The following is a 26,834-nucleotide window of genomic DNA, read 5'->3' on the forward strand; positions in this document are numbered from 1 at the left end:
TAAATATAACATTTTTTTATTTATTCCTCACAAAGATTTCACCAGTGTCTTTTTTGTTTCAGTCACTCCCATTATGTTGATCTGGTACTTATTTAATTCCTCAGCTAGCTCCATTTCTTTGCCATTCAAGCTTCTTTTGTTGATAGTACCGATCTTGAACTTTTGTGGAGTTGAGTTAGGGTGTGTTTTAGGTTTTGTTCCAGTATCTGACATTTTACTGTTTGCCCTGGTTTCCTGGCAAAAACAGCAGGGGCGATGCCCCACCAGCATGAAATTCTCTCATGTTGTACCATCATTTCATATTTTGATTTCAGCCAAAATAAGAATATAATTTAGTCAGCTAATTCCCAGATTGCGAGCCCATCCTGGTTCGTTCAGTATCCAGGTAGATACCTAACTTATACGTGTCCATAATGATACATGGTTTAGTATTATGGAATACTAAATCAAGTGTTGAGAAGTCAGTAGCTTCTATATCTATTTATCTATCTATATATATATATATATATATATATGAGTTACCCAGTTCTGAAAATACTTTAGGTGCTGACTTTGTTAACACTTGGATAAAGAATTAATCCAAGTAAAATTACCTGGCATCTTTAATTTATATTATAATATAATCAAATGTAAAAACTTGATGGAATACCTCTATGAATCTCATTTAGCGTTTCTACTATATCATCCTTAGTTTTTATCATTCTACCATCTCTAACTAGCATCATCCACCCATATCATTCTTCCTTCTACTGTAGATATATATCATCATCATCATCAACTTCCAGACATATACCGTCAAGGGGTGTACAGGATATGATAGTAATACATGAAAAATTTATATCAATACTAACTTCCTATCTACAATTTTCCTGCAAATCAGTCTGTTACTTGTCAAGACTCCAACATTATCAGATCTTATATTTCTATCGTCTAATGCACTTCGTACTCTACCAAACCACCTATGTCTTCCTCTGGGTGCTTTTCCTGCAAACCTGGCAGAGAACACTTGTTTTGCTAATCTTTCCTTGCCCGTTCTGTTCAAGTGACCATACCACCTGAGATTAGCTCTGCTAATGCATTCCTGGATGCTGACCATTTCAAATTCTTTCCTAATATCCTCGTTTTTAATGATATTTTCATTGATGCCATCTGTTCACGCCTCTAATCTTTCTCAGGTCTCTCATATCTGCAGCCTCTAGTCTTTGGTCAAGTGTTTTACTTCTGACCCAGCTCTCAGATCCATAAGTTAAAACTGGTTTGAACACTGTCTTGTATACAGCTAATTTAGTGTTCTGACTAATTTCTCTCTTATTCCATATGAATTTATTCAATTGACTTCTTAGCATACCATACCAGCTTTGTTGATTCTGTTGTCTATTTCTATATTTAATTTACCAACTGCTGATTTACAACTCAAATAAAGACTAAGTATTGCTTGATATAATGCCCCATTGACACGATATAACTGTAGCGTATTGGATAGCTTCTCTCTCTTGGCACCTTGTCATATGCCTTTTCAAGATCGATCTTTGTTATATTCCCATGCTTTCTCAACTATTTGGTAGAAAGTGAAGATCTGGTCCTGACAGCCTCTAATGTAATTCTCACATTCAGTTTAATTTCCCTTTTTATATATGGGTACTAATAGAGCTTTACTCCAATCATCAGGAATTCATCCCTCTGTCCAGGCCTTATGAACTATGCAGTGCAGCCACTGTAAGACTTTTATACCACCATACATCAGCATTTCTGTTCGAATATCATCTACTCCTGCTGCCTTTCCACATTTCAAGCCTTTCATAGCTTTTTCTACTTCAAATATGGATATGTATTCCTGTTGAGCAGTTTCTACCACTGTGCTATCATTGCTTGTTTCAATTAGCGATTATTAGAAGTAATCACTCCATACTTCAAGATTAGCTTTTTCTCCCGTTTTCATGTCACCTTTACCATCTCTAACCGCTTTTACTGCACTCTTTCCTCCATTTCTAAGCTTCAACATCCTCCAGAATATCTTACCACTTTCTTGATATTTATTTTCTATGTTCTTGCCAAAGTCCGACTTTTGTTTAGCTAGTTTTACAGTGTTTAGCTTTCTTACATTTGTCTCTGTATTCTCAAAGCTGACTTATTTGACAGGAACTTTTGATATGCTCTCTTCTTTTCCTTCACTGCCTCTTTAACTTCTTGTGTCCACCATGGAGTTCTGATTTTTCTATCTTGCAGACAACTTCACCACATGCCTCTCTAGCTGAATCAATCGGAGTTTTCTTCAATCAAGTTTTGCCACCGAATCTCCAAAGTTTGGTTCTTGATCTCAAACCCTTTCGTGTTTTCTTCAATAATCTTTGTGTATTTTAGTCTACAGTTCACATTTGAGAGCTGCTCAACTTTTATTCGCTTTGAAACTTTCTTACATGTTATTCTTTTCAATATGATATTCAATTTCATCCTACTAAGACTAAATAGTGATCGCTTCCAATTTCAAATCCTCTGTACACTCTGGTGTCCTGCACCAGGTAGAAAACATCACTATCAACAATAACAGTCAATGAGACTTTTCTTATTCCTTGCCTCTTCTATCCATGTGAGTTTGTGCACATTTTTATGTTGGAACATGGTGTTAGTAATAACCAGTCCATGTCCTGAGCAGAATACCAACAGATATTTGCCATTATTAGCTTTGCTCTTTTCTCCACATTTTCCCAAAACATTTTTGTATGTCTGACAATCACTTCCTACTCTGCTATTTAGATCCCCAACAAGGACCAACTTTTCCTTTTTTTTTTTTTTCATTTTGTCCGTAGCTTTCTCTAGAGCACGTATAGGCAACTCCCAGCCCTAATGTATTTCAGCGAAGTTTGTCTGATTTCATGGCGGTAGAAAACATGGTGTGTTCTACTAACTCACATTAAGCTGATGTCATATGACTTGCGCAAAACACACTATGTTTTCTCCAACCAACGTCTTTCTCATTTTGACTAGCGGCATGTGTGAACGAGTCAGTTCGGTATTTGCGTTAGTGTTGTGCTTTGTCCAGTGGTGTCTGCAGTGTAGAAGACTGTTTTGAATATCGCTTATAAATTTGGGACCATGTCAGGGGTTATTGCAAAAAAAAAAAAAAAGAAAAGTAGATACAGAGAATCGTCCGTTTCAAGACAACTGGACAGATTATTTTATTCTGAATAAAGGTTTGCCGTGCAACGAATTCGTATCCGTCAACAAAGAATACAACTTGAAGAGACACTAATAGAGCAATTTGATACAAGGTTTGCCGACTTCAAAAACAAAGACGCCACATTCGCTATATTTGCTCATCCGATGGATGCTGCTGTAAATAATGTGCCAGAAAACTTACAGATGGAACTTATTGAGCTTCAGGCGGATTTATTGCTAAAATTACAATTTAACAACATTGCTTTGATGGAGTTTTATAAATTTTATTTGGTGGAAGAAAATATATAGAAATTTATGCCTTTTCAAGAAAAATCATTTGTCTTTTCAGCAGCATACATATATGTATGAACAGTTTTTTTCGAGGATGAAATACAATAAATCAAAAATTCTGACAAAAATAACGGACGAAAACCTCTACAATTCTATGCTATTATCCCTAAGTAATATTAAGGTCAATATTGATAGTCTGGTAGTTGAAATACAAGGCCAATCTTCACATTAAATTATGTCGTTCATTATATTATAAAATTTATGTAGAGCTTTATACCAAAACATATTATAAATAAATGAAATATAAAGTAGCAACTTGTTTTAGTTCATTTAATATTGATTTATTTTATTTAATAATTTGGTATGGCCCTTGACTCGGAGACAATGATAATTTGGTCCCCAAACTAGGAAAGGTTGCCTCTAGAGCCTCAAAAAATTCCTCCACTTCTACCTTAAGTCTTCTGTGGGACCATTGGCACAAATAAGTCTCATTGTCGTTCCCCATTCTAATATTTGCACACATCACTCTACTTGAGACTGTCTGCCATTCACGATTAGCCTCGTATTATTGTCGAATACTATGGCCAGGGCCGGCGGAAGCGGGCGCCTCCGCCAGGGAGCGGTTCATAAATTAATTTTTAAGAAACAAAATTTTTTATCATAAAAACAAAAAATTCTTAGAATGATCAATATTAAAATAAATAAGGCCAGATACACCAAATAAAAATTTAAAAAAAAAAATGTATATTGCCGCCTCTTTGATCAGTGGGCTGTTTACAATTTGCAGCTAGAGCAGGCTAAATGCTTGCCTGCAGAATGCAGTACTACTGCAGACTGTCTAAAGTGAAATGGTGAACGGTTTTTATGCGCGGACACAAATTTTCGTACAAAACATTTGTTGCTAGTTACTGACAGTAGCGCAGTGCCGACTTATTTCGTCTGTGTCGCATTGTGTAATAATTTCTTGTGGGTATAAAATAGAAATGGAATGAAAAATTAAAAAAAAGTTATCCAGTGCACAAAATCGTAAGCATCATGCTGCGAAAGAAGCAGATGTTAAGAAACAAACTGGGGCTCTTAATAAATTTGTTAACATATTCTGATGCAGATAACCAACTCGATACATCAGAAATCAGAGTTGAAGAACCATGCACATCATCCAGTTTGCATGAAAGTACTATTGCAACTATTGAACAAGATGCATGATTTAAGTGAAAAATAGTTAGATTTAGTTGTAGTTGACCACGAAACTAACACATTGTTAGTCTGTAAATTTAGATCCAGGTGAATGGGGAAATATTGATGAAAAAGTACGAATTGTTTTAATTGAAATGGGGCCTGTTCAAAAGAAAAATATATATCCCAGAGATACATATGGTCATAAATTTGGCGACATGTATTATAATTGAAAAATGGAAAACGGCGACCTCGTGCCAAGAATATGGCTCATTTATTCCGAAACTTTAAATTGTTTTTTGCTTTTATTGCTAACCTTTCGCACCTACCGAATCAAGTAGAAGACTATAACGATTGGGGAAATGTAAGTACAACTTTGCATATACATGAGACTAGTTTAACTCACATGAAAAATTTCTTAAAATGGAAGGAAGTTGATAAAAATTTAAAAAACAAAACTACAATTGATTGAGAGACTCAATGGAAAAGAAACATTGGACGAGTGTTTTAGAATGCTTGATTAAAATTATAAAATTCCTTGGTATCCAAAATTTAACTTTTCGCGGATCATCTGATAAATTATATGAAAGGAATAACGGCAATTTTTAAAAATTAGTCGAACTGTTTGCGAAGTTTGATCCCGTTATGGAAAATCATGTTGCAAGGACCCTACAACGAAACAATAGAGTACACTATTTCAGTAAAGACAGTCAAAATGAAATATTGGAAACTAAGTAACGCAATCAGGGATAGTTTTATTATCAATTCGAAAATCTAAATATTATTCCATAATTTTAGACTGCACAGCTGATGTAAGTAAAACAGAACAAATGACCATTATTATTCGCTTTGTTTCCTGTGACAATGGAATTGTTAAGATCAGGGAAAACTTTTTGTTTTGCGGATATATCAGATTCCACAGGACGTGATTTATGCGCAACAATGGAACAACTGGGAAAATGGAACATTCCCATTAAAGACATGCGAGGTCAATGGTATGACAATGGGGCAAATATGGGCTCAAAAATTTGTTTTTAAACAAAAATCCTCGAGCTTTTTAGGTGCCATGTGCTGCTCATACTCTAAATTTAATCATTAACGATGCAAAGTGAATGCAGATACAATTAGTTTCTTTGCAATTATTCAAGAAATATACAATTTCTTTTCATTCTCTTACAAACGTTGGGCAATCCTTTTAAAGTTCGTAAAAAAATTAACATTGAAACAGCCATCAGATACGCGATGGGAAAGTAAGATTAATGCAATCCACCCTCTACGATATCAGTTACGAGAAATTTACGATGCACTTTTTGAAATTTTAAATAATGAAGATTTTAATAAAGAAACTCAGCATGAAGCACAAACATTATGTACTAAAATAAAGGACTACAAATTTATTTGCTCTCTTATAACTGGACATGATTTACTTAACAGAATAAACCCTGTGAGTAAAATGCTTCAAGACTAAAATATGAACATTACACTTGCTTTAGAATCTATCGAAAACTTAAAAATATTCTTACAAGAGTATCGATCAGATACAAATTTTAAAGAAGTTCTAAAACGGCAAAAGAACTGAGTGAAGAGGTGGACGGAGAACAAGAATTTAAAACTGGTACGGAAGTCCGACGACGAAAGAAGACACGGCAATTTGACTACAAGCATCATGACGAAAAGCCACAATCGCCAGAAGACAAGCATCATGACGAAAAGCCACAATCGCCAGAAGATAAATTTACAGTGAATGTGTTTTATACACTTCTAGACGTTGCAATGTGTTCGTTAATAGAACGTTTTGAACAACTAAAAATATATTATGATAATTTCAATTTCTTGTATAGATTACTACAAATTAATAACGAAGATTTACGAAAAAATTATGACGATTTAGAGATTCTCTTTAAGGATGGCGACAATAAAGACGTAAATGCAATAGAACTATATGACGAGTTATGTACTTTCCGGGATATTTTTCGGAAGGATAATTTAAATATTCAAAACCTTTCCGATATTCTTAATTTTATTTTGTCCAATAATTTATCTTTCCCTAACTTTTCAATTGCTTTAAGAATACGATTAACCTTACCTGTTAGTGTAGCGAGCGGTGTACGTTCATTTTCCAAGTTGAAATTGATTAAAAGTAGGTTTTAATTTAAAACCTACTTAAGAACAAGTATGACACAAAAAAGGCTTGTTAATTTGGCGTTAATAGCTATTTAAAATGACATATGTGCAGAATTAGACATTAAGACCATTATTTCTAATTTTATGAATATGCAATTAAAAACGCTAAAATTTTAATTTAAAAAATGTCAAGTATATTTATGTAATTTAATTTATTTTCTGTTATTCTGTAGACGTCATTTTTTGAATAATTATATTAAATGTTCTAATTATTTCTGAATTCTTTTCTTATTTTCTCATCTATCTTGAGTTTCTCGAGTTTCTTTTATTTTCCTAAAAGATAGTTCCACTTATAAAAATTATTAAAACTTTAGTTTAAATAAATTTTAACTTTAATTAAAATTCATTTTAATTTTGTTAGCGATTCGGGTGGGTGAGTGAGAAGACTATAATCCCTGTATCATTATATTCAACGATTATCCTGCTTAGTCAACACCCGCGGTTCATTACATTTAGCGAACCAACATGTGTTGCTGTTCTGTCAAAATTTATTTAAGAAATTTCAAATAATTTAAATTTTTATTATCGTAAAAGAACCACACTCCCAGATCGTTACAGGAGCGTTTAGATAGACATTGCATGCAGACAGCAAAGACCCTAGCGCCGGCTCTGAATATGGATACCCCTTCTTTTCCTTGTCATTGCCTGAATATAACATTTTGTATTTATTGCTCAGAAAGCTCTCACCAGTTTTTGTCTTTTTTGTTTGTCACCTCTATTATGTGATCTGGTACTTATCTAATTCCTCAGCTAGCTCCATTTCTTTGCCATTCAGGCTTATGTTGATAGTACCGATCTTTAACTCTGGTTATGTTGAGTTGGGGTGTGCTTTCAGATTTGTATATATGACTAGTAGAAGGAAGAGCCAACTGCTGCTCACTCAATATTGCATTTTTGTTACTCTCACTGAGTTCACTGTTCTTGGTGGTCTCTGTGCAACTGACTGCTCTATAAATCTTGCACTGCCTCCAGTCTTCTTCCAAACTGCATGCTTCACCTCTTCATCTATTTCACACCCAATTTATTTAACTTGTCGAATGGTTTTAGACATTTCATCTGCCAGACAGTTCCTGAACAAGTTCCAAGCAGAAGTGATTCCTTTCCTACCAATTCTTCATTCCATGATATATATATATATATAGCTGCAAGCTTTCTTCTCACCAGCCTTATAGTTCAACATATCATTTTCTCACAGGAGTCCTGATATGACTGGCAACCGCCCAAGTAATCACTTCATGGTCATTTTCACCAACTGGAAGAAGTTTAATACCTCATTTACAATAACGTTCTCTGATGTAATAATGATCAAATCCAAAATTCTTAATTCCTGTGTACACTGTTATGTGCTAAGGTAACTTTTGTGCACTATACCAGCTGAATTTTTGCTGCGTGTGAAGTTTTTTCCTTTAAGATTTAAATAATTTAATTTAATTGCGATTGCCATCATTATGCCATACAACAAAATCAATAGTTCGATTATGGAAAAATGAAGTTACCTCTGACTAATTAGCAAAAATTCAGAACGAAATATTTCTTTAATTTAATAACACAACACAGCAAGCTTTTGTTGAATCCTAGAATGCATTGTAGGCCAGTCCACACAATTCACTAAACACATTTTCTGTTGACAGCATATTGTATGTTGGTTTGCCAAATTTCAGGAGACACCCAACAGCAAAATCCCACTTTCCATTAAAAAATCAAAGCCTTATATACAAAAATGTCTCTAAAATGAAAAAATAATAGTTATTTCTTACAGGTTGGCTTTGTTTTCCCACTCACATTACAAAAGATGCAAGGGTGGTCGTCTGAAACGTTCTCAGCCTCGCCCATAGATAGCAACACTACTGGCAGATTTTTTTCTTCTAAGTTGGTACATCTATCATAAGCATCCATGTGAAATCGCAAGTCATTCTATCAAGTAGTTTGTTTTATACAGCTGTCGGAAGCAAAAGTGTTGTCTGTATCCCTTGGAATGGATAAAATTGAGTACCGTGTGGTTATAAAATTCTTTGTAAAAGAAGGTTTAATGCCAAAAAAAAATTCATTCAAAGTTCATAAAAGTTTACAGACGCTCTTCTCCTTCGTTTTCATCAATTAAGAAATGGACCGCTGATTTTAAACATGGCCGTATCAGCCGTCCCATAAGTGTAACAACACCAGAAATCATTGATCAAGTGCACGATATGGATGCTCAGCTCTGTCCACATTTGAGTATCAAATGTGGACAGAGCCCCATAGTATATAATGAAACAAGTAATTTGAATGTACCCCCCTACTAGTACTGAATTTTTTTCATGAAATAACAAGTTGCTTTGTGACAAGAACAATGTCCACAAATGTCATCTGAGAAATAAATATATAATCATTATAAGTGCTATCTATTTTCAGATTAACAAGTGAATATTTTTCTAAGGATGCTTACAGAGAACTTTTGCAATTAATACAATTAATTTATCCAAAGTGTGTTGATATGAGGAATTCACAAGTCCAGTAATTCTTTAAAAATTAACTGATGTGGCCAATGAATATATCATTAAAATAGAGAAATGAGTCTTTCATTGTTTTAATGCAACATACTAGAGAATCGCAAATAAAGGCAATAAATTTATCCTGATTTGCTAAAGAACTAAATGTATATTCTTTTAATATCCCAAAAATATGGCACAGTAGTGAAAATTTTCTATGTAAGGAATTGTATTTTATATAACAGTTGAACTGCAATGAAAAAATTTAATGGGGATTATTATTATTTTATTTCTGTACAATTAAAACTTTCGAGAGAGCTATGTGCAGTTTTTACATTTAATTTATGGACATACACGAGTATCTGTACATATATATACAGTAAAATTCTCAACATTACAAAAGGAGTTGGTCAAAAAGAAACAAAAATTAACAATTCATTTTTAAAGCATTTTTCATAAAATCAGCATTTCTTCTATAACTTAAACACAGCAGTTCAATATTTAAAAAAATACTATAAAATGGCTTTAAAATCTTCCACAGCATCTTCATGGATTCAGTAGAGATGTGTGATAACGAAGGCCATTTTCAGATCATGGTTTGAGGTTTTCTGCATTGTTTTTAATTGGTTGCATTTAATTCCTAAAAACTCTAAAAACTTTGCAACACAAGTTAAAAAAACATTTTAGAATTTTTTCCAGAACAGTTGGTGGTTCATGAGGATGTTTTGCTCTCCAAAATGTTGTATGAAAAATGGCATTTGCAACATAAACTGATGGAGAAAATAACTGCAAGCGAAAACTGAAAAGAAATAAATATTTCATCATCAATAAGCAAAGTTTTGTTTTAACCTCAGAATGCTAGTGTATGTAGAATACAATTATAGAAAATTAGCTTAAAAATATTTACTAAAAAGTTATTTAACACTTTCAGGTTGGGGTGATCACAGCTCACTTGCCCCAAACCCAACAATCCGTTGAATCGAGCAAATTACCAGCAATTTCATTCCTGCATGTCAGACTTTTTCTAACTGTTTCTTTGATTGTAACTAATCTCACATTGAGGAGAGTGAGATAGGTGAAAAGGAATATTCTTTTCAGAATATATTAAACAATAATTAAAGAGAATGATACATTTGATTAGTTACTATACTTGATTTATTAAAAGATGTAATGAATAGCAAATATAAGGAAGAGCAAGAATACATACGAATAAAAATACTTTCGGTACTATATTATGAATAATACATTATGTATGTATGTATGGATTATGAATAATTTACATCTGTAATATTATATGTGCATTTGTGGTATAAGTATCTGGGAGCAAAGTTAAGAATACGTGATCCTATAAACTTTAGACTTTCACATATTTGCATTTATGATGGGTATAATTTAAAAAAAGAAACCTATGAATAGACGAAAAGGGATTTGTTTGCAAAATATAAATCACTATACTATACTACAGATACAAGAAAAGGACGTAGTTTTACCATATTACTGAATAAGGTACAGAGACATTTGCCATCTGTGTAATATATTTATCAACAAATAAAAACTGGGATAAAAAAAAATGGCACAACCTAATGAAACAACATCTCCCACAGAAACTATGCTCCATCTCAAGCAAAGCCATTTGTTGTACTGTCAAGCACAGCATCTAACTAAAAACAATTATCCTAACATTTGTTCAATTATATCTAAAATTCTGTCATTAAGAAAGCTCACAAATGCCAACTTCAAATAAAATTTTACTGAAAGAGTTGTAAAAAACATAGCGAGTAAACTTTGTTTCAGTGAGGCAGCTCGCCGTGGGAGTGGCACACAAGAAAGCATCAATAAACGTCTACTGAAAGGGTTGCAACTAACATGGCATGAAAACTTTGCATCAGATCGGCTCAACTGCACAATGTGGAAGTGACATACAAACAGTAATGAGAAGTCCCGTCGGTATGAAAAACATGCGAAACACTTCCCGACTTGAAAGTATTATAAACACAGCACGTTGGCATCTGAAGATTTGCATTTCCTTGTTGAATTAAAAAAAAAAAAAAAAAAAAAAAAAAAAAAAAAAAAAAAAAAAACCCTCAGAAGTTAACTCCATTTCTAACACATTTCACTGACTATTACACTCAAATTTATGAAAGTAATCACTCATACATTTGATAACCAATGTTTTTTGGTAGACACAAAATGTGTTTTTAGTTCATAGTCACATAACCTGCAATAATTTTTACACCTCTTCAGTTCTAGGATTAAATACATGTGTCAATTATGCTAAGGTGAAAAGAATGAAAATCTCTCTTTTTTTTTAAAGAACAAAACTATCATTCACCTCCCCTTATGTTGGCTCAAATACCTGCAATTCTCCAAGTAACTATCTAGATACTCATGTAACGCTATGATAAGGTAGTGAATCTATTAGTGCAGTTTGATGTCTCAAGTGAGTATATTCTCTGCCAAGCACCTAATGGAATGAAAAGTTTCCAGGAGAGAAAAAACTTCCACCTCATTAGGGGACTGACTAAATAACCTTCAGTTAAAAAACACTTAGTAAAGCTTTTCTCTCCTTAATCTACCTTTTTTTTTTCTGTCATTCCTAAAAATATTGCACCTTTTACACTTGATCCCAGTTACAATCTGACTGATAATCAGATTTTACTAATGCCAACCATCAAGTTCTATATCATGATTTCCAGATTTAAATCCAGAGTTCACATACATACATAGTAAGGTACTATAAGTTTACAATATTTCATGAGTGGGATTCACATAAAGCACATGCATTATTGAATGAGTTACTAACAGACGAAGGAAGAGGATATCCTTCTCAACCATACTGAACTGAATCTACTATACTGCTCAAAACAATTAGGGGATATTTTAGTTTTCTTGTAAATTATAAAGTTATAAAAAAATAAACAAAAATAACAGCAGAAATGAAGTTTATGAGAAAAACTGCAAATTTGATCACAAAAGAAATGAAGAAATTATGAAAGAATTAAACCAAGAACCAGTAATAGAAAAAAATTAAAAAAATAAACATAAATGGATGGAACACGCTCAAAGAATGAAAATAGAAAGATTACCAAAACAATCCTTAAAGTACAAGCCATCACGAAAAAGAAAACCAGGACGTCCTCTTAAAAGATTCAATGATGACTTCTAAGGCTGGAACAGGCCAAGCTAGGCCTAAATCTTGATATGCATGATGATGATAAAAAAAAATTTACAAATGTAACATTTATTTTAAAATATTCTAAATATACAACAGTGTAGAACACGCAACTGCATACAAAATCAAGACTTGTCGAAATGCATCTTAGCCGTATTAACATGTGGAGGAGGGGTATAAAAGCAAGGCATGTTACGCTCACTTCCACAGTGCATTGTAAACTTGTGTCACCTACCATCAATTATTTTTTAAAAAATGGCAGAGCAACATGATATCCCGGAATCCATGGCTTGGAGAGCCACTGGTCGATTAGAAGCTGGACAGATGCAGCAAGTTGTTGCTCAAGTGCATCGTGTCTTAGAGCGTAATTCCATGACTTTGGAATCGCTTTCTGGAGACGGGAAATGTTTACTGAAGATAAGGTCAAGGTGGCCCATCACCGACAACTCCAACAGATGATCAGTATTTGTCATTACTTGCAAGAATAAATGGAACATTTAACACAACACAACTTTGAAGCAACAGGGAGGCTGGTATTGACACAGACAGTATGAAATTGTCTTCATGCCATATATTTATATGCTTGAAGACCAATTGTTTGCATTCCACTTACTGCAAATTACAAAAGTGCCCGAAGAATTTGGGCACAGAAACACTGCAATTGGACAAATGAGGATTGGGCTCAAGTACTTTTTAGTGATGAGTAAAGGGTCAGTCTGCAACCAGATAATTTAATTGCTTATACGCTACTTTGGTCTCTGGTCATTTAAATACTTTGCATATTTCACGATTCTCACTCACATCACACATGTTCACGTCTTATCCCACATTTCAATACTTTATGTTTGTTTCTGCCACTTAAAATTTAAAGTTCGTAGATTAAATTATTTCGTATCACGATTCACTTTCCTTTCCGTAGATTTAAGATGTTTTCTTTCTAACAAAGTTCTCAGTTTAATTATATTTTTGCACTGTTAGCATCTCCTCACTCGTTCAGAAATATGGCATGAAAGTGGAACAAGAAATAATCCAGTTTGTTCGCAAAAGACCCCCAACATCAAGGTGGGAGTCTGACGGTATGGGCTGGAATAAGTTTAGGTAGCCATACTGATCTTTATTTTATCACAACGGTTCCTCAACAGCCCAAAAGGTATTGCGATGAGATTTTGGAACCTATAGTTCGTCCATATCCTGCTGCAATTGGCCAAGAATTCATTTTTATGGATAACAATACTCATCCACACCATGCAAATTTGGTACAAGAGTTGTTTGAGGAAGAAGCTATTGAACAAATGGACTGGCCTGCCTGTTCACCGGATTGTAATCCAATCGAACATGCCTGGGATGCTTTAGGTAGGTGCGTTTCTGCTGCCACTGGTGCCACCACGATCGCTTCAAGATATTGAAGCTTAGAAGAGTGGGGAAATATCCCTCAAGAAGTGTTTGATCATCTTATCTGGTCCATGCAATCAAGATGTAACAAAAGCGTTTTTGGCTATTCTTGTTAAAATTACTTCACGCTAAAATGTATAATTTGTTAAATTTGTAATAAATATCAATTATTTAAACAATATTATTATTATTATTATTGTTCCGGGAAACTCCAAGGAGTCGACAGACTCATCGAGGGAGGCCCTAACATCATGTCAAGAACAACTATTCAACATTCACACAGTATCTATCATACCTTGCCTTGAACTCATTCACGGTCGTAGCACCCACAACAGACTCTGGAAGCTTATTCCACTCATTTACCACTCTCCAAGTAAAGAACCTAGCTCTAACACCCTTGTCAACCACGCTCTTGCCCAGCTTCCATGCATGGCCCCTAGTCCTCCCACCACCAGTCATATTTTCAAAAATATCTTCTGGATCAATCTTATAAAAACCCTTCAGTAATTTGAATGTCTCAATCATATCACCCCCTCCTTTGCCTATCGTCCAATTTCTGCAACCCACAAATCTTCAACCTATTCTCATAAGGTTCATTCCACAGACCTGCTATCATCTTGGTCATTCGTCTCTGGACCCTCTCCACATCCTCCCCATCACGAAGAAACCCTGGTGCCCATAACTGGGCACAGAAGTCCAGATGGGGTCTTATCAAGGCTCGATACAGAGGAACAACTTGTTCGTCTCTGCATGTTAAAGTATTTTTCAGAAGCCAAGTGATTTGGTGAGCTGTTTTAGTTACTTTTGCAATGTGCCCCCTAAACATCAACTCCCTATCCACCAACACTCCCAAATCCCTGGCCTCATCAATCTCCTGGAGTATGGTTCCACCAATGCGATATACTGCTGCTATTCTTTTCACCCCAAAGTGCATAACCTTACACTTTGCCACATTAAATTCACATCCATTTTTCCTAGCCCAGTCCTCCAAACTATCCAAATCATCCTGTAAAATTTTGACATCCTGTGCACTCACAATTGCTCTACCCAAGTTTGCATCATCAGCAAACAAGTGAACACTTCCTCTCAGATCCTTTCCAATATCATTGATGAACAAATTGAAAAGCAGTGGTCCAAGAACAGAGCCCTGTGGCACCACAAGACGTCTTTTAGACTCCACTCCTGAATAAACCACTCTTTGATATCTCTTCTTCAACCACCCTCCTATCCATCTCACCAACCGTATATCTATACCCATCTGCTCCAGTTTACTGATTAGGGTTCCATGTGGTATCCTATCAAAGGCCTTGGCAAGGTCCAGTAGTATCACTGTAAACCCATTACCCCTATCCAGTTCAGCCGTCACTGTGTTATAAAACGTGAGCAAGTTACTGAGGCATGATCTACCCTTCACAAAACCATGTTGTCCCCCATACAATATCCCATTTTCATCTATCCAATCCTGTATTCTTTTCTTGACTAATTTCTCTAAGACCTTGACAATGATTCCTGATATGCTAATCGGTCGGTAATTTACAACAGCAGTCTTGGAACCACCTTTATGCAGTGGAACTATTTTCCCCTCTTTCCACCTGCTTGGGACTAACCCTGACCCGAGACTCAAATTAAACAAAATGGTCAAGGGTACTGACAATTCTTTAGCTGCTTCTCGTACAACACGAGCTGGTATACCATCCAATCCCACAGATGTATTGACATTGAGGTTATGCAATAGACTACTCACCTCCACTTCATTAACCACAATTCCCGTATAATCTACTGGTTTATTCGTTTCTGCAATGTCACCACCTGGATGATATACTCTTGCAAAGTGCTCACTCAGTAACTCAACTGATTCAGTTACCTCCCTACCATTGGCATTCTTTAAAATCAATCTGCCATGTACATTTTTCCTTTTACTTGCTACATATCTAAAATACTGTTTAGGATTCTCTTTAGCCTGCATGGCCAATGTTCTTTCGTAATCCTTTTTTGCTTTTCTTACCACACTCGTCACCCTTCTGGCCTGCGCTTTATACCGTTCATGTGCCTGCCGGTCACCGTTCTCCTTAAATTCCCTCCATAGTTGTTTCTATTTTTGCAGCTCAAGCTTAATGGTGTTATTCATCCATTTAACCCCTACTTGATTTATTATTCGGACTCTAAGTATACAGTCAACCATTGCTTCATGCAAGCACTTCTTAACTACCTCCCATGCACTATCAACTTCTAGTCCTTGCAGTTGTACATGGCATGGCACTGAACCAATCAAACCCCTAAGCTTGTCATAATTTCCAGCCCGATAATTCCACATGTACCCTGTCTTAATTGAAAATTCTACACCTTTAGCCACCTCCCAAGTTAAGACCCTATGATCACTCTCACCGATTGGTGGCAATGTGGTCATATTTGTTACAGCCAAATCCTCAGATGTAATTACTAGGTCAAGCACTCTCTGACCCCTAGTATTTTCCATTACATGCTGTCGCAGATAGTTATCCCTTAATAACCGCATAAAATCCAGTTCCTTCCTTCCGTGTGTCCTCTCCTCACTCCAATCAATGCGACCATAATTGAAATCTCCCATAATAATCACCCTCCTTCCACCCATTTCTTCTATTTGCTTGTGCATACTGTCACCACCATCGTTTCCATCACCTGGTCTATAGCAGCACCCAATTGTATATTTAGTTCTGCTAGCCACAATCTCACACCAAATGGCCTCAAATGTGCTCTTTTCTCTATCCTGCAATTCAACTTCTATTCTCCTTGGCTGGAGCTCATCAGCTATCATCAACAATACTCCTCCCCCCATTTTATTCTCTCTGTCATTCCTGAACACACTATACCCATCACATTCAATCCCACTAGTTATATCATCTACAGTCAGCCATGTTTCACTAATACCTATAACCTGTGGTCTGGAAGTGCCAACCATGGCCAAAAACTCTTCCTTCTTGTTCCTAATACTCCTAGTATTAGTGTACATGAATTTAAGACCTCCATTAGCCCCAACCCTACCTTGATGCCTTATATTAACTATCCCACTCAGATTTGTTGTCCTTATTTGCTCTGGCATATTATATTCATTCTTACATTCAACTGCCTCCATAAGGACTGTATATCTACTCCCCTCCTTAACAAATCTAGTTTCCCTGAATTTGCACATCCACTACATTCAGCAACACTTTCTCAAGTCTTCTTACACCGTAACCATTCAAATGCAAGACATCCTTCTTATATAGATCCTTTCGCCCATCAAACTCACTCCACACATCCACAAATTCCACACCACTCGTCATACATAACCCACGCATAAAGTCATTCGCAATTATGGCCCTCCTTTTAAACATTTCACTGTCATACCGTGGCAAAAGACTAATCATTCTAACTCTCTCACTCTTTTCTTTTGCTACCTCAAACAATCCATTCATGTCTTCTATCATTTCCATTTTATCTCCTTTCAAATCATTCGTACCTGCCACAACAATCATTTCTTTCACCCTTTCCTTTTGCTCTCTAATAGACTCAGTTACGTCCTTTATGGTCGCACCAGGTTGGTACGATTTTGTCAAATCCTCTACTAACACACCTCGTACTAACGAGTCTCCATACAGCACTCTATCCTTCATTTTGTTCATGTTCACATTCATACATCTATTTTTCCTGTCATACCTTTTATTATTGGTTGGTTCATTCAGTCTACTTTTGTTCATGCACTCTAGCTGCTGTTTTGCTCTTTCTATCGCACTATTCAACAAAGCAATCTCACTCAATGCATCTATCTCATCTTTTTTATTCTCTGAGAAACCATTTATACTATCATTCACACTCTCACAATTTTCATGTACAACCTTGCCGTTTCTTGTCATATCCCTATTTCCTTCATTCTGAAGGTTGACAAAAATATCACACTCACGATCCGAAATACACTTCAATTCCGCATTCTCCCTACATTTTCTACACACATTCAATCCTTTATCATCATCTAACCACACTCCAACCACTCTCATCAATTACACCCTATTCATAAGTAAGAAATATTTAGTCATGTATAAAGTACCCAATAGTTATCATTATCTGACAAACTAAAATATCCCTAATTGTTTTGAGCAGTGTATATTCATTACATCTATGTGAATCAAATGCACACCTTTGTCATATAACAGTCATGTAGACAGAATGGACGGAAAGTGATTAAGAAGAAAGAACTAACAAAGTGATCATAACTGGCTCTTTGGAAGAACATAATGTGTAAAACATATTCAAGAAGACAGAGGTTTGTAGAAGATATTGAGAAGACAATTTCGTAAGTTTGAAGCTGAACTATAAATATCAACCAGCAGTGCTGATATTTTACAGGCCTTCAGAGGAAAGTAGAGGAATAATGGAAGCCAGTATCGAAGAACAATTCTGAAACTCAGTAATATGAATCAGAGAGATCATCTATTAATCAGATGGTCCTTTGCTGGACATCATGCATTTTTTAGTACAGGAAGTTCTCACTTTATGAATTTCCGGATTAAAATTTTTTATTTTAAATGAGGTGCGGTGAAGGAGATTACATGTATGTAATGACATAATGATCAGTTAGAACAAGCCTAAGTCACTCACCAACCTTCACGACGTGAGTGTGTTATTCATAGTTTTCTTCAATTACACCTGATTTTTTATTTTGTTTTCTTTTTCACTATAACCCACTCAGTTTTCCAACAATGTCAAAAAGAAGCAACAGTGCAAAACCAGAAAATGAGCAAAAGAAATACAGAAAAGCAATTCCATTAGAGAAAAAATACAAAATTATTACCAGCCATCACGTGGGTAGTACTGTTAAAGCTCTTTCTGAGAAATTTTCTCTTGTCGCTTGTACAGTTCGCACCATTTTAAAGGATAAAGAAAAATATTTGAAAGTAAAAAAAAAAAAAAAACTATAAAAGGAGTATGGCATAAACTTTGTCCTCAGTTTAATGATAATCTCGAAGGCTTTGAAGACCCAACAAAGATTGTGAATTCTTAAATTCAAGCGATCTTAGATATGACTAAGCAGTTGCAAATGAAAGTTTCAGAAGATAACGAAGAAGAAAAAGACAAAGAAGATAACAAATATGAAGCTCCAACTCACTTTAAAAAGGCCTAGTAGAAGTATTTAAACTTCTCGAAAAAGCTCAAGCAATCTTTGAATCACAAGATTCAGACTTAGAATGATTTAGTAAATTTTCCCGCAAAATAAATAGTGCTTCTGCCTGCTATCGAGTTATTTAAACGAAAAGAAGTGAAAGATTAAATGTGTGTCATCATCAATGAAGCAGATGACACACACTCACACACAAAAAAACAGAGATGCCAATTCATCCGGTGATATGAAATGAGCTTTTTTTTCAAAGAATCTTTTTTTAATTTACAATTTTTCTTATGTTATTTTTTTAAATATGTACATCTTTGGCAATGGCCAGTTGTCTTATCATTTAATATTAGTTTTATATTTTATAAATTCCTTCTTACGAATGTAACTCTACCTTGTAGTATTATTTCTAAGGCAAATAAACTCCTGCTTTACGAAGTCACAGAACCAATTAATTCGAGAAAGTGGATCTACCTGTAATTATTTTGGCATCACCACAAATGCTGGCCTGGATGTCTACAAGTGTCTTTAGGTGAGAGGTAAATTTCACTGTCTAATATGAGACCACATTCTACTTATTGGAAGTCTGAAGTGGTAAAAAAAGTGGTTTCCAGAGCAGCATTTCTGGATTATGTAAAAAAAAAGAATATAAAAAACAACATTCATAAAAATAAGAAAAGAAGTCCTTATCCTACCCATCCTAAAGACTTACTACCTTCCATGGGTTGGAGTCATTAAAAAGTGTAGAAATAGTATTCTAAAGTGATAGAAGTTTTGTTTAGTAAGTATCTTGCTACAAGTGAGAGATGCTGTCTTGAGTGTTAAGAGAAAATGCACTTTGCTATTAATAAGTTAGTGAAGCCAAAATGTATAGACAAAAGCATGACTATAAAACTTGGCATAACAAAATTTTATAGTTGAAAATGTGAGGGTTCATCGATCAATAGCAAGCAAAGTTTAACTGAATTTCGTTTAACATTTATTGCTGAAAAAATACTCACGTATGTTTAAAAATGGGCGTTGCTTGATTAGCACTTATTATGAAGAGAGGAAACAACAGAGAAAACACACAGCCACTGCAAGGAAACTGAAATTAAACATCTGCTACACATAAAAATTTAAATTAAAAACATAATATTGCAAAACATACTCTCTATATAAGAAATTATGCTGACAGTTAAGAAAATTTGAATTTGTAAATATTTATGGGATGGTCTGTTAGTCTTGAAGATGCAAATATGTCAGAGTTGCCTGCCTTTCAAAACCAGAGGCAACGAATCGACGGTTTGCAACATATAATCACATGTACTATGCTCATGTAATTATATTTTGATAAATACTTTTTTTTGCAGTGAAAGACTGAAAACTACAGTATATTAGTATTGTGGGTAGGTTAATTTATTATTGTTATGTAACCTGGAAGGTTCACTCTACAAATACACTAGGGCAACTGCCTCACAGTAGGAAATGAAATTCATCTCCCAGCTAAAGGCAATCAAGGATTCAAACCAATATCTTTTTTTTAGTAGAGAGCAGGTATACTAAGCATTGCCAATTAAGGTGCTGCTGGCAATGTCACAGAAAGTTGTAAATCTATAGCACATTAACAGTGGCGAAATAAGTGGTGACATATCCTTTGCTTAATTTTCTCTTTTTACTTAAAAAAATCTTTTCAAGTAACTTTACTTCTAATAAACAGAATTCACAGTTTGCATCTGTTAGACACAAACTGAGTTATATAATGACAGTGTGTGCATAAAAAAAATCGACTGGTTCATAAATTCATGTATACAATGGCTTCAATAATGAATCGATTTTTTCCTTTTTTTGGTGTATATTTTGAATGCAGGTATACTAACAAAGTTCATCTTCAGGAAGTGTTATTACTGATCTCAGATTAAATGTTCAACTCAATACAAAGAAACCTTATCTTTATTCCACACTGGTTTCCATAAGTTAAAGAACAAAGAAGTCTCAACTCAAAAACTGTATGATGAATTTTTATACAATTCGGTGAAAAGCAGTAGGACAAAAGATATGAAGGAAATATCTCACAAAGTTTGTAAATGAATAGTTAGTTCATTAGTCAACACTCAACAACAGTGCTCACAATGATGTTGCATACTGTTTATAATCGTGTCTGGGAGCTAAGTGGTATATCCATTGCTCCTGAAAAGCTCTCCTAAATCCCTCAAGGTTTTTGAGAGTAGGGGGGGGGGGGGTTGAGAGGAGCTGCAACACATCTACCTAGAACATTCCAGACATGCTCAAAGTAGGATTAAGGTCAGCAGACATGGCTGGCCAGTATATGTGATATTCTCTTCTTGGAGATACTGGTCCATGAGCTTCACTCAATGAGGATGATCATTATCTTGTAGGATAAATGTCTCTCCTATTGTACCCACATAAGGATGATCATGAATCCAGGACATTATAACTTGTAGTATTCGTGATTCTACTAGGAAGCACATACAGGTTAGTGCATCCACTCAATGAGATGCCTCCCCAAACCATCATACTACCTCTATCATAAGTGTGGATATTTCACAAATAGTGGGATGATAATGTCTCCCTCTCTCTCTCTCTCCCGATCAGAATACACCTGGTACCACTTCAGAGAGGAAATCTAGACTTGTCTGTAAACAATATGGATCCACTTGGCCTTGGGCCCAGCTGACATGGAGCCTGGGCCATTTCAAATATCATTTCCTATGGTCTAGGGATAGGGGAATGCAGGCTACTGGTTGCATAGCATACACACCATCTTCATGAAGCTTTCTTCACAGTGGAAGCAGATACCAATGTTCCCGTAGTTGGTGTGAGGTCAGATCATAACTGATTTGGAATAACAGTTCTGTTTCAGTGAGTAATTTATCAGAGATATGCCATCTGCTGTGGTTGTAGCTCATGGCTTCTTTCATTATCTCTTGGATGCTGTTTGCACCTGTTAGAATCAATTCCACAGTCTGTGAACCATAGAAATACTCAGATGCAACTATCTGGCTACCTCTGCCTGACTTTGACCAAGCTCTAGTCTTATGATGGCTTGCCATCTGAATTCAATGCTTAAATGTCTTGCTCTCACTCCAGACATAAAATGGAAAATCCATTCCAAAACACACACACACACACTCCCTCAATTTTTTTTTTTTTGTTGTTGTTTTTGTTGTTTTGTTTTCTATGTGCAGCATCACTAAAAGGTAGGGTATGTCTGCTATCTACAATGGGTCTCAAAAGTACTTCTGTTTATGAATCGTTAAGGCTCTATAAATTCTTGAAACCAGGATTTTGAAGAGATGTTTTTTTACTTCTTAACCAGAGAATTTACAGATGTATAGTGAACTATATAGATAAGATTAAGTACTCTACAGTGTTATTAGCATTACTATGAATGCTAAATTAACTGGCCATTCCAGGCTACTGAGCCTAACATTTAAAAGGAAAACGATGTTCAGCTGAAATGGCTTCCATTATTCCTCCACCTCTAAAATGCAGCAACTAGTCAACATCCATTCACAAATAGCTTGAATATATTAAACTGCCTTCTTGTCTTCCTCTCAATGCCCCTCCCCCCCTCCTCCAAGGAATACAATCTATAGCTGGTCAAGAAACACAATCAATAGGATCCCCCTTCATTTTAAGGTGGATCCCACCTATGAAAGGCGGTAAACCTATAGTTATCACTACCAGTGGCAGATTTAGGCATTAAGGAGCCCAAGGCATTTACAATTTTCGGGGCTCTTTAAATTATTAAGTTACAAACAATTCATTTTAATTTTTTTTTAAATATTTTATGTATAATCACACAATGCATACACATACATACATAACAATAATTATTTCACAACAAAAATTATAAAATGTTTTGTATACATATAAATATGAAAATAGATAGATAACTTTAATTGTATATTACATATTATAGGAACAATTCTATAGTATTATAATCGCATTCAGGTACAGTCTGTATTTTGTACATAAGTATTTTATGAAATTATACTGGCACTTTTCTACTTTTTGCAGCAGCAAATTTGTTAATTAATATATCAAATTCTAATTCTTGTAATACAGAATTTTCAGTGACAAATTTGATAGTCGATCTTGCCCCAATGAATTTCTTAAATAATTCTTGGCAGGCTTAAGGACGGAAAAAGATCTTTCTGCAGAAGCATTACACATAGGTATTGTTAAAAATTTTTTTAGTATTGTTTCTACATTTGGAAACATTGATTGCAATCCGTTAATGATTGTTTTGCACATTTCAAATGGACATGTGATTTTTTTCTTCTTTTATGTATTTTAAGAAATGATGTACTTAGTCATTGAAATAGCTAATTTCAATATCATTCTTATATATATTTCCCAATTTAAAAATGCAATCGTTTATGTCGTCCTTACTCGTATAGTGATCAAAAAATAATTGAAAATGACTTAACACATTATAATACATATTAATTTTGGTGAAAATTTCTATACTCAATCTATCACAAATCATATTATGAGTTTCTATGATGAACAATTTGTTACCTGTTAGAATTGTCTCGTTCGTGTTATTTGATGCTGTATTTAATTCATCAAAATGTCTTTTTTGTTTCTTTATCCGATTTATTTCATAATTTGTTTCATCGGTTAATAGATTTGCTTGTCATTCTATGGTTTCAAAATCTTTTCGTACATCCATTATAAAAGCATGCAAAGTATTAACATTGCAACAAATGTGTTTGAACTTTTTGAAGCGAAAGACTAATTTATTCTTTTTAATATTTCGTCTTTATCGAAATATTTTGAAAATGTTTTGGCTTGCAATCAATTATCTGGTTTTTCAAGTTAATTTTCGTCCATTTTAATAAGAACAGTTTTAATGTGTTTATAATTTAATCACAAAGCAGATACGACATCAGCTCGTGATGACCATCGTGTGTCACTGATTCTTTTAATATGTTTGGAATTTGTATTGACAAAACTGTCTGTAAGTAGAAAAAAATTATATACGTTCTGTACGAAATCAAAATAATAAACAGCCTTTGAACAAGCTTCTGGAGCAGAGTTTCCAATAATGTTAAGTGTGTGAGTGAAACATGGAATGAAAATTGCTGATTCGTTCAACATCTTAATTCTTGCTTGTAGACCATTATATTTGCCGCATTGTCGTATGTTTGGCCACGACCATTTTTTATATCTAAAGATAGATCAGAGCATTTAAATCTTTAAAAAAGAGTTCTAAATTTTTTGCATCATGGTTATTTAATTGCAGAAAACCAAAAAACTGTACCAGCACATCTCCTTTACTATTTACATATCTCAATATAAAAGTTAACTGGTCTATATGGCTCACATCAGGTGTGGAATCGACAATTAACGAATAATACAGAGCTTCTCTAACTTCCAAAATTAATTTCTCCTTTACTTCAGTCCCCATTAAAGCAATAAATTCATCACATATTGTATGAAATAAGTAATTAACCTTTCCGCTTCCGATATTATCATATCTTGTTAAACGATTTTTAATAAACTCACCAAACTGTGATAAATATTCTATAAAAGTGATAAAATTTCCTCTTCTCTGTGCCCCCAAAATCCTAAACCCAACTTTGCTAACAACTTTACTGTGGCTACAATTCATTTTAAAACATCTCGTCAATATTTTTTGTTCAATATTAATCTGATTAATCAAATGAGAATCAATACGTCCAGTTATCGACAATCTTTTTTTTTTTTAAATCAACATTGAGGAAATATGTTCTTTAGAGCATTCAAGTTCTTTCAATGCGTGTTTAAAATTTTTCCAATCATTGTATCCTGTATACTAAATTTAGTAATAGAATGTGTAAAAACTTTGCAAACATAGCAGTAAATCATTTTGCTACTTTCTGAAAAAATAAGCCATTCTCGATATTCTTTTGTGCCATTTGCTTTTTCACAGTAAAAATGAACATTTAAAATATTTCTGTAGTATACGTCTGATTTCTGTCATTATATTCAACTTTTAAAGATGTTATGTCTCCGATATTACACGGTTTATTATTTATAAAGTAATTTACCATTTTCTCCGATATTTTGCATGGCCATAAAGCGATATCTTTTGGAAAATTATCGGAGTCTGGTTGTTTATTTTGATCTGCATCAGCAGCTCATTCTTTTTCTTCTTCGGCATTTTTCTCTGTGTCTTGCACATCTCGTTCAAGTTCAGCATTGTCGGTTGTTTCATCATATTTGGCACCTTCTTCTTCATTCGCAGAATTTTCTTCATTTCATTCAGCGTTTTCTATTATGTTATCATTTTTTAGACTTCTTCTTTTTCGTCTCATTCATCACATGTTGGTTGACGATCTTCGTTGCTCTGAAATTTAGATGAGTCAAAAAAACCTTCAAGGAGTTTTTTTTGAGAGAGTGATAATTTTTCTTTTTCCTGCCACGGACAAGTACGTTCGTTTCATGGCTAAAATATTAAATATGCATATATATTCAAAACAATTATTTTATAATTACAATTACAACCGAACCACAACAAAGGATACTGAAGGTTACAAGAATTTCACTGATTCCCTAACCGTTTATACCACCTTTATCTGAAGCGGTCGATTTGGAAAACAAAAATTAAAATAGAATTTATTTCATTATATAGTTACAATTAAACAACAGTACAGACAGTAGTTCCAAGAATTAAGACAAAATTGAAACAAAATGAAATATTAGTTTTTCAAATTTTTACTAAAAAAAAAAAATATATAGTGCAGACCGGGGGCCCCTAGCCTTGCGGGGCCTGAATGGATGTTTTCTGGTGAGAGATGAATTTCATTGCCCGGTGTCAGACCACTTACTGGATGCTTGAAATGGCCTATAAAAGTTCCATGTTTAGCCTCCAGAGTAAGGTTTCTATTCATCATCATCATCATCATCAAATTCCTGCCATGTACCCTCAAGGGGTGTACAGGATATGACAGTACTACATGAAAAAATTACATCATTACTAACTTCCTATCTACAATTTTTCTCCAAATCAGTCTGTTACTTGTCAAGACTCCAACATTATCAGATATTATATTTCTATCATCTAAGGCACTTTGTACCGTATCAATCCACCTATATCTTGGTCTTCCTCTGGGTCGTTTTCCTGCCAACCTGGCAGAGAACACTTGTTTTGCTAATCTTTCCTCTCCCATTCTATTTAAGTGACCATACCATCTGAGATTAGCTCTGCTAATGCATTCCTGGATGCTGACAATGTCAAGTTCTTTCCTAATATCCTCATTTTTAATATGATATTGCCATTGATGCCATCTGTTCATGCCTCTAATCTTTCTCAGGACTCTCATATCTGCGGTCTCTAGTCTTTGGTCAAGTGTTTTACTTCTGACCCAGTTCTCAGATCCATAAGTTAAAACTGCTTTGAACACTGTCTTGTATACAGCTAATTTAGTGTTCCGACTAATTTCTCTCTTATTCCATATGAATTTATTCAATTGACTTCCCACCATACCAGCTTTGCTGATTCTGTTGTCTATTTCTATATTTAATTTACCAGATTCAGTAAAAATTGTGCCTAAGTAGCTGAAATGTTTTACTTGTTCCACAGGTTCTCCATTCACAACACAGTTGACATTTTCAATGATTCTGCCTATTTTCATTGTCTTTGTCTTTTATTGCTGACCTTCATACCATATCTATTACAACAGCTATTCAATTTAGTCAGAGAATCTTGCAGACTTGTAGCAGATTTATTTAGAAGTACAACATCATCTGCATAAAGCAAAGAGCTGACATTAACATCTCCAATTTTGATATCAGGTTTAATACCACTTTCCTTCATAATGTGATCCATATAGATAATGAATAACAGAGGGGATAATGTACATCCTTGTCTCACACCAGA

General features: G+C 34.5%; 2 protein-coding genes across 4 annotated transcripts in view; one reads left to right on the forward strand and one right to left on the reverse strand.

Moving 5' to 3' along the window:
• Positions 1-8,794, forward strand: part of LOC150094058 (uncharacterized) — a 129,082-nt gene extending 120,288 nt beyond the window's left edge. The window contains exon 3 of the mRNA XM_090412638.1: positions 8,567-8,794. Within this exon, the coding sequence (XP_090268764.1) occupies positions 8,567-8,642 (76 nt within the window). The 3' untranslated portion in view covers positions 8,643-8,794. The remainder of the gene's footprint in view (positions 1-8,566) is intronic.
• A 732-nt stretch (positions 8,795-9,526) lies between these two features.
• tank (EI24 domain-containing protein tank) overlaps positions 9,527-26,834 on the reverse strand; it is a 143,208-nt gene continuing 125,900 nt past the window's right edge. For 2 of the 3 annotated variants that reach the window (XM_090413031.1, XM_090413029.1), the window contains exons 10-11: positions 19,963-20,037; positions 9,527-10,074 (exon numbers count right to left, since the gene is read on the reverse strand). In XM_090413031.1, the coding sequence (XP_090269157.1) occupies positions 9,909-10,074; positions 19,963-20,037 (241 nt within the window). In that variant the 3' untranslated portion in view covers positions 9,527-9,908. The remainder of the gene's footprint in view (positions 10,075-19,962; positions 20,038-26,834) is intronic. The other variant, XM_090413030.1, reaches the window with a different exon arrangement.

The sequence above is a fragment of the Typopeltis vanoorti genome, chromosome 23, assembly GCF_054136105.1.
Source record: "Typopeltis vanoorti isolate ZY-2024b chromosome 23, IOZ_Tvanoo_1.0, whole genome shotgun sequence".
Lineage (NCBI taxonomy): Eukaryota > Metazoa > Arthropoda > Arachnida > Uropygi > Thelyphonidae > Typopeltis > Typopeltis vanoorti.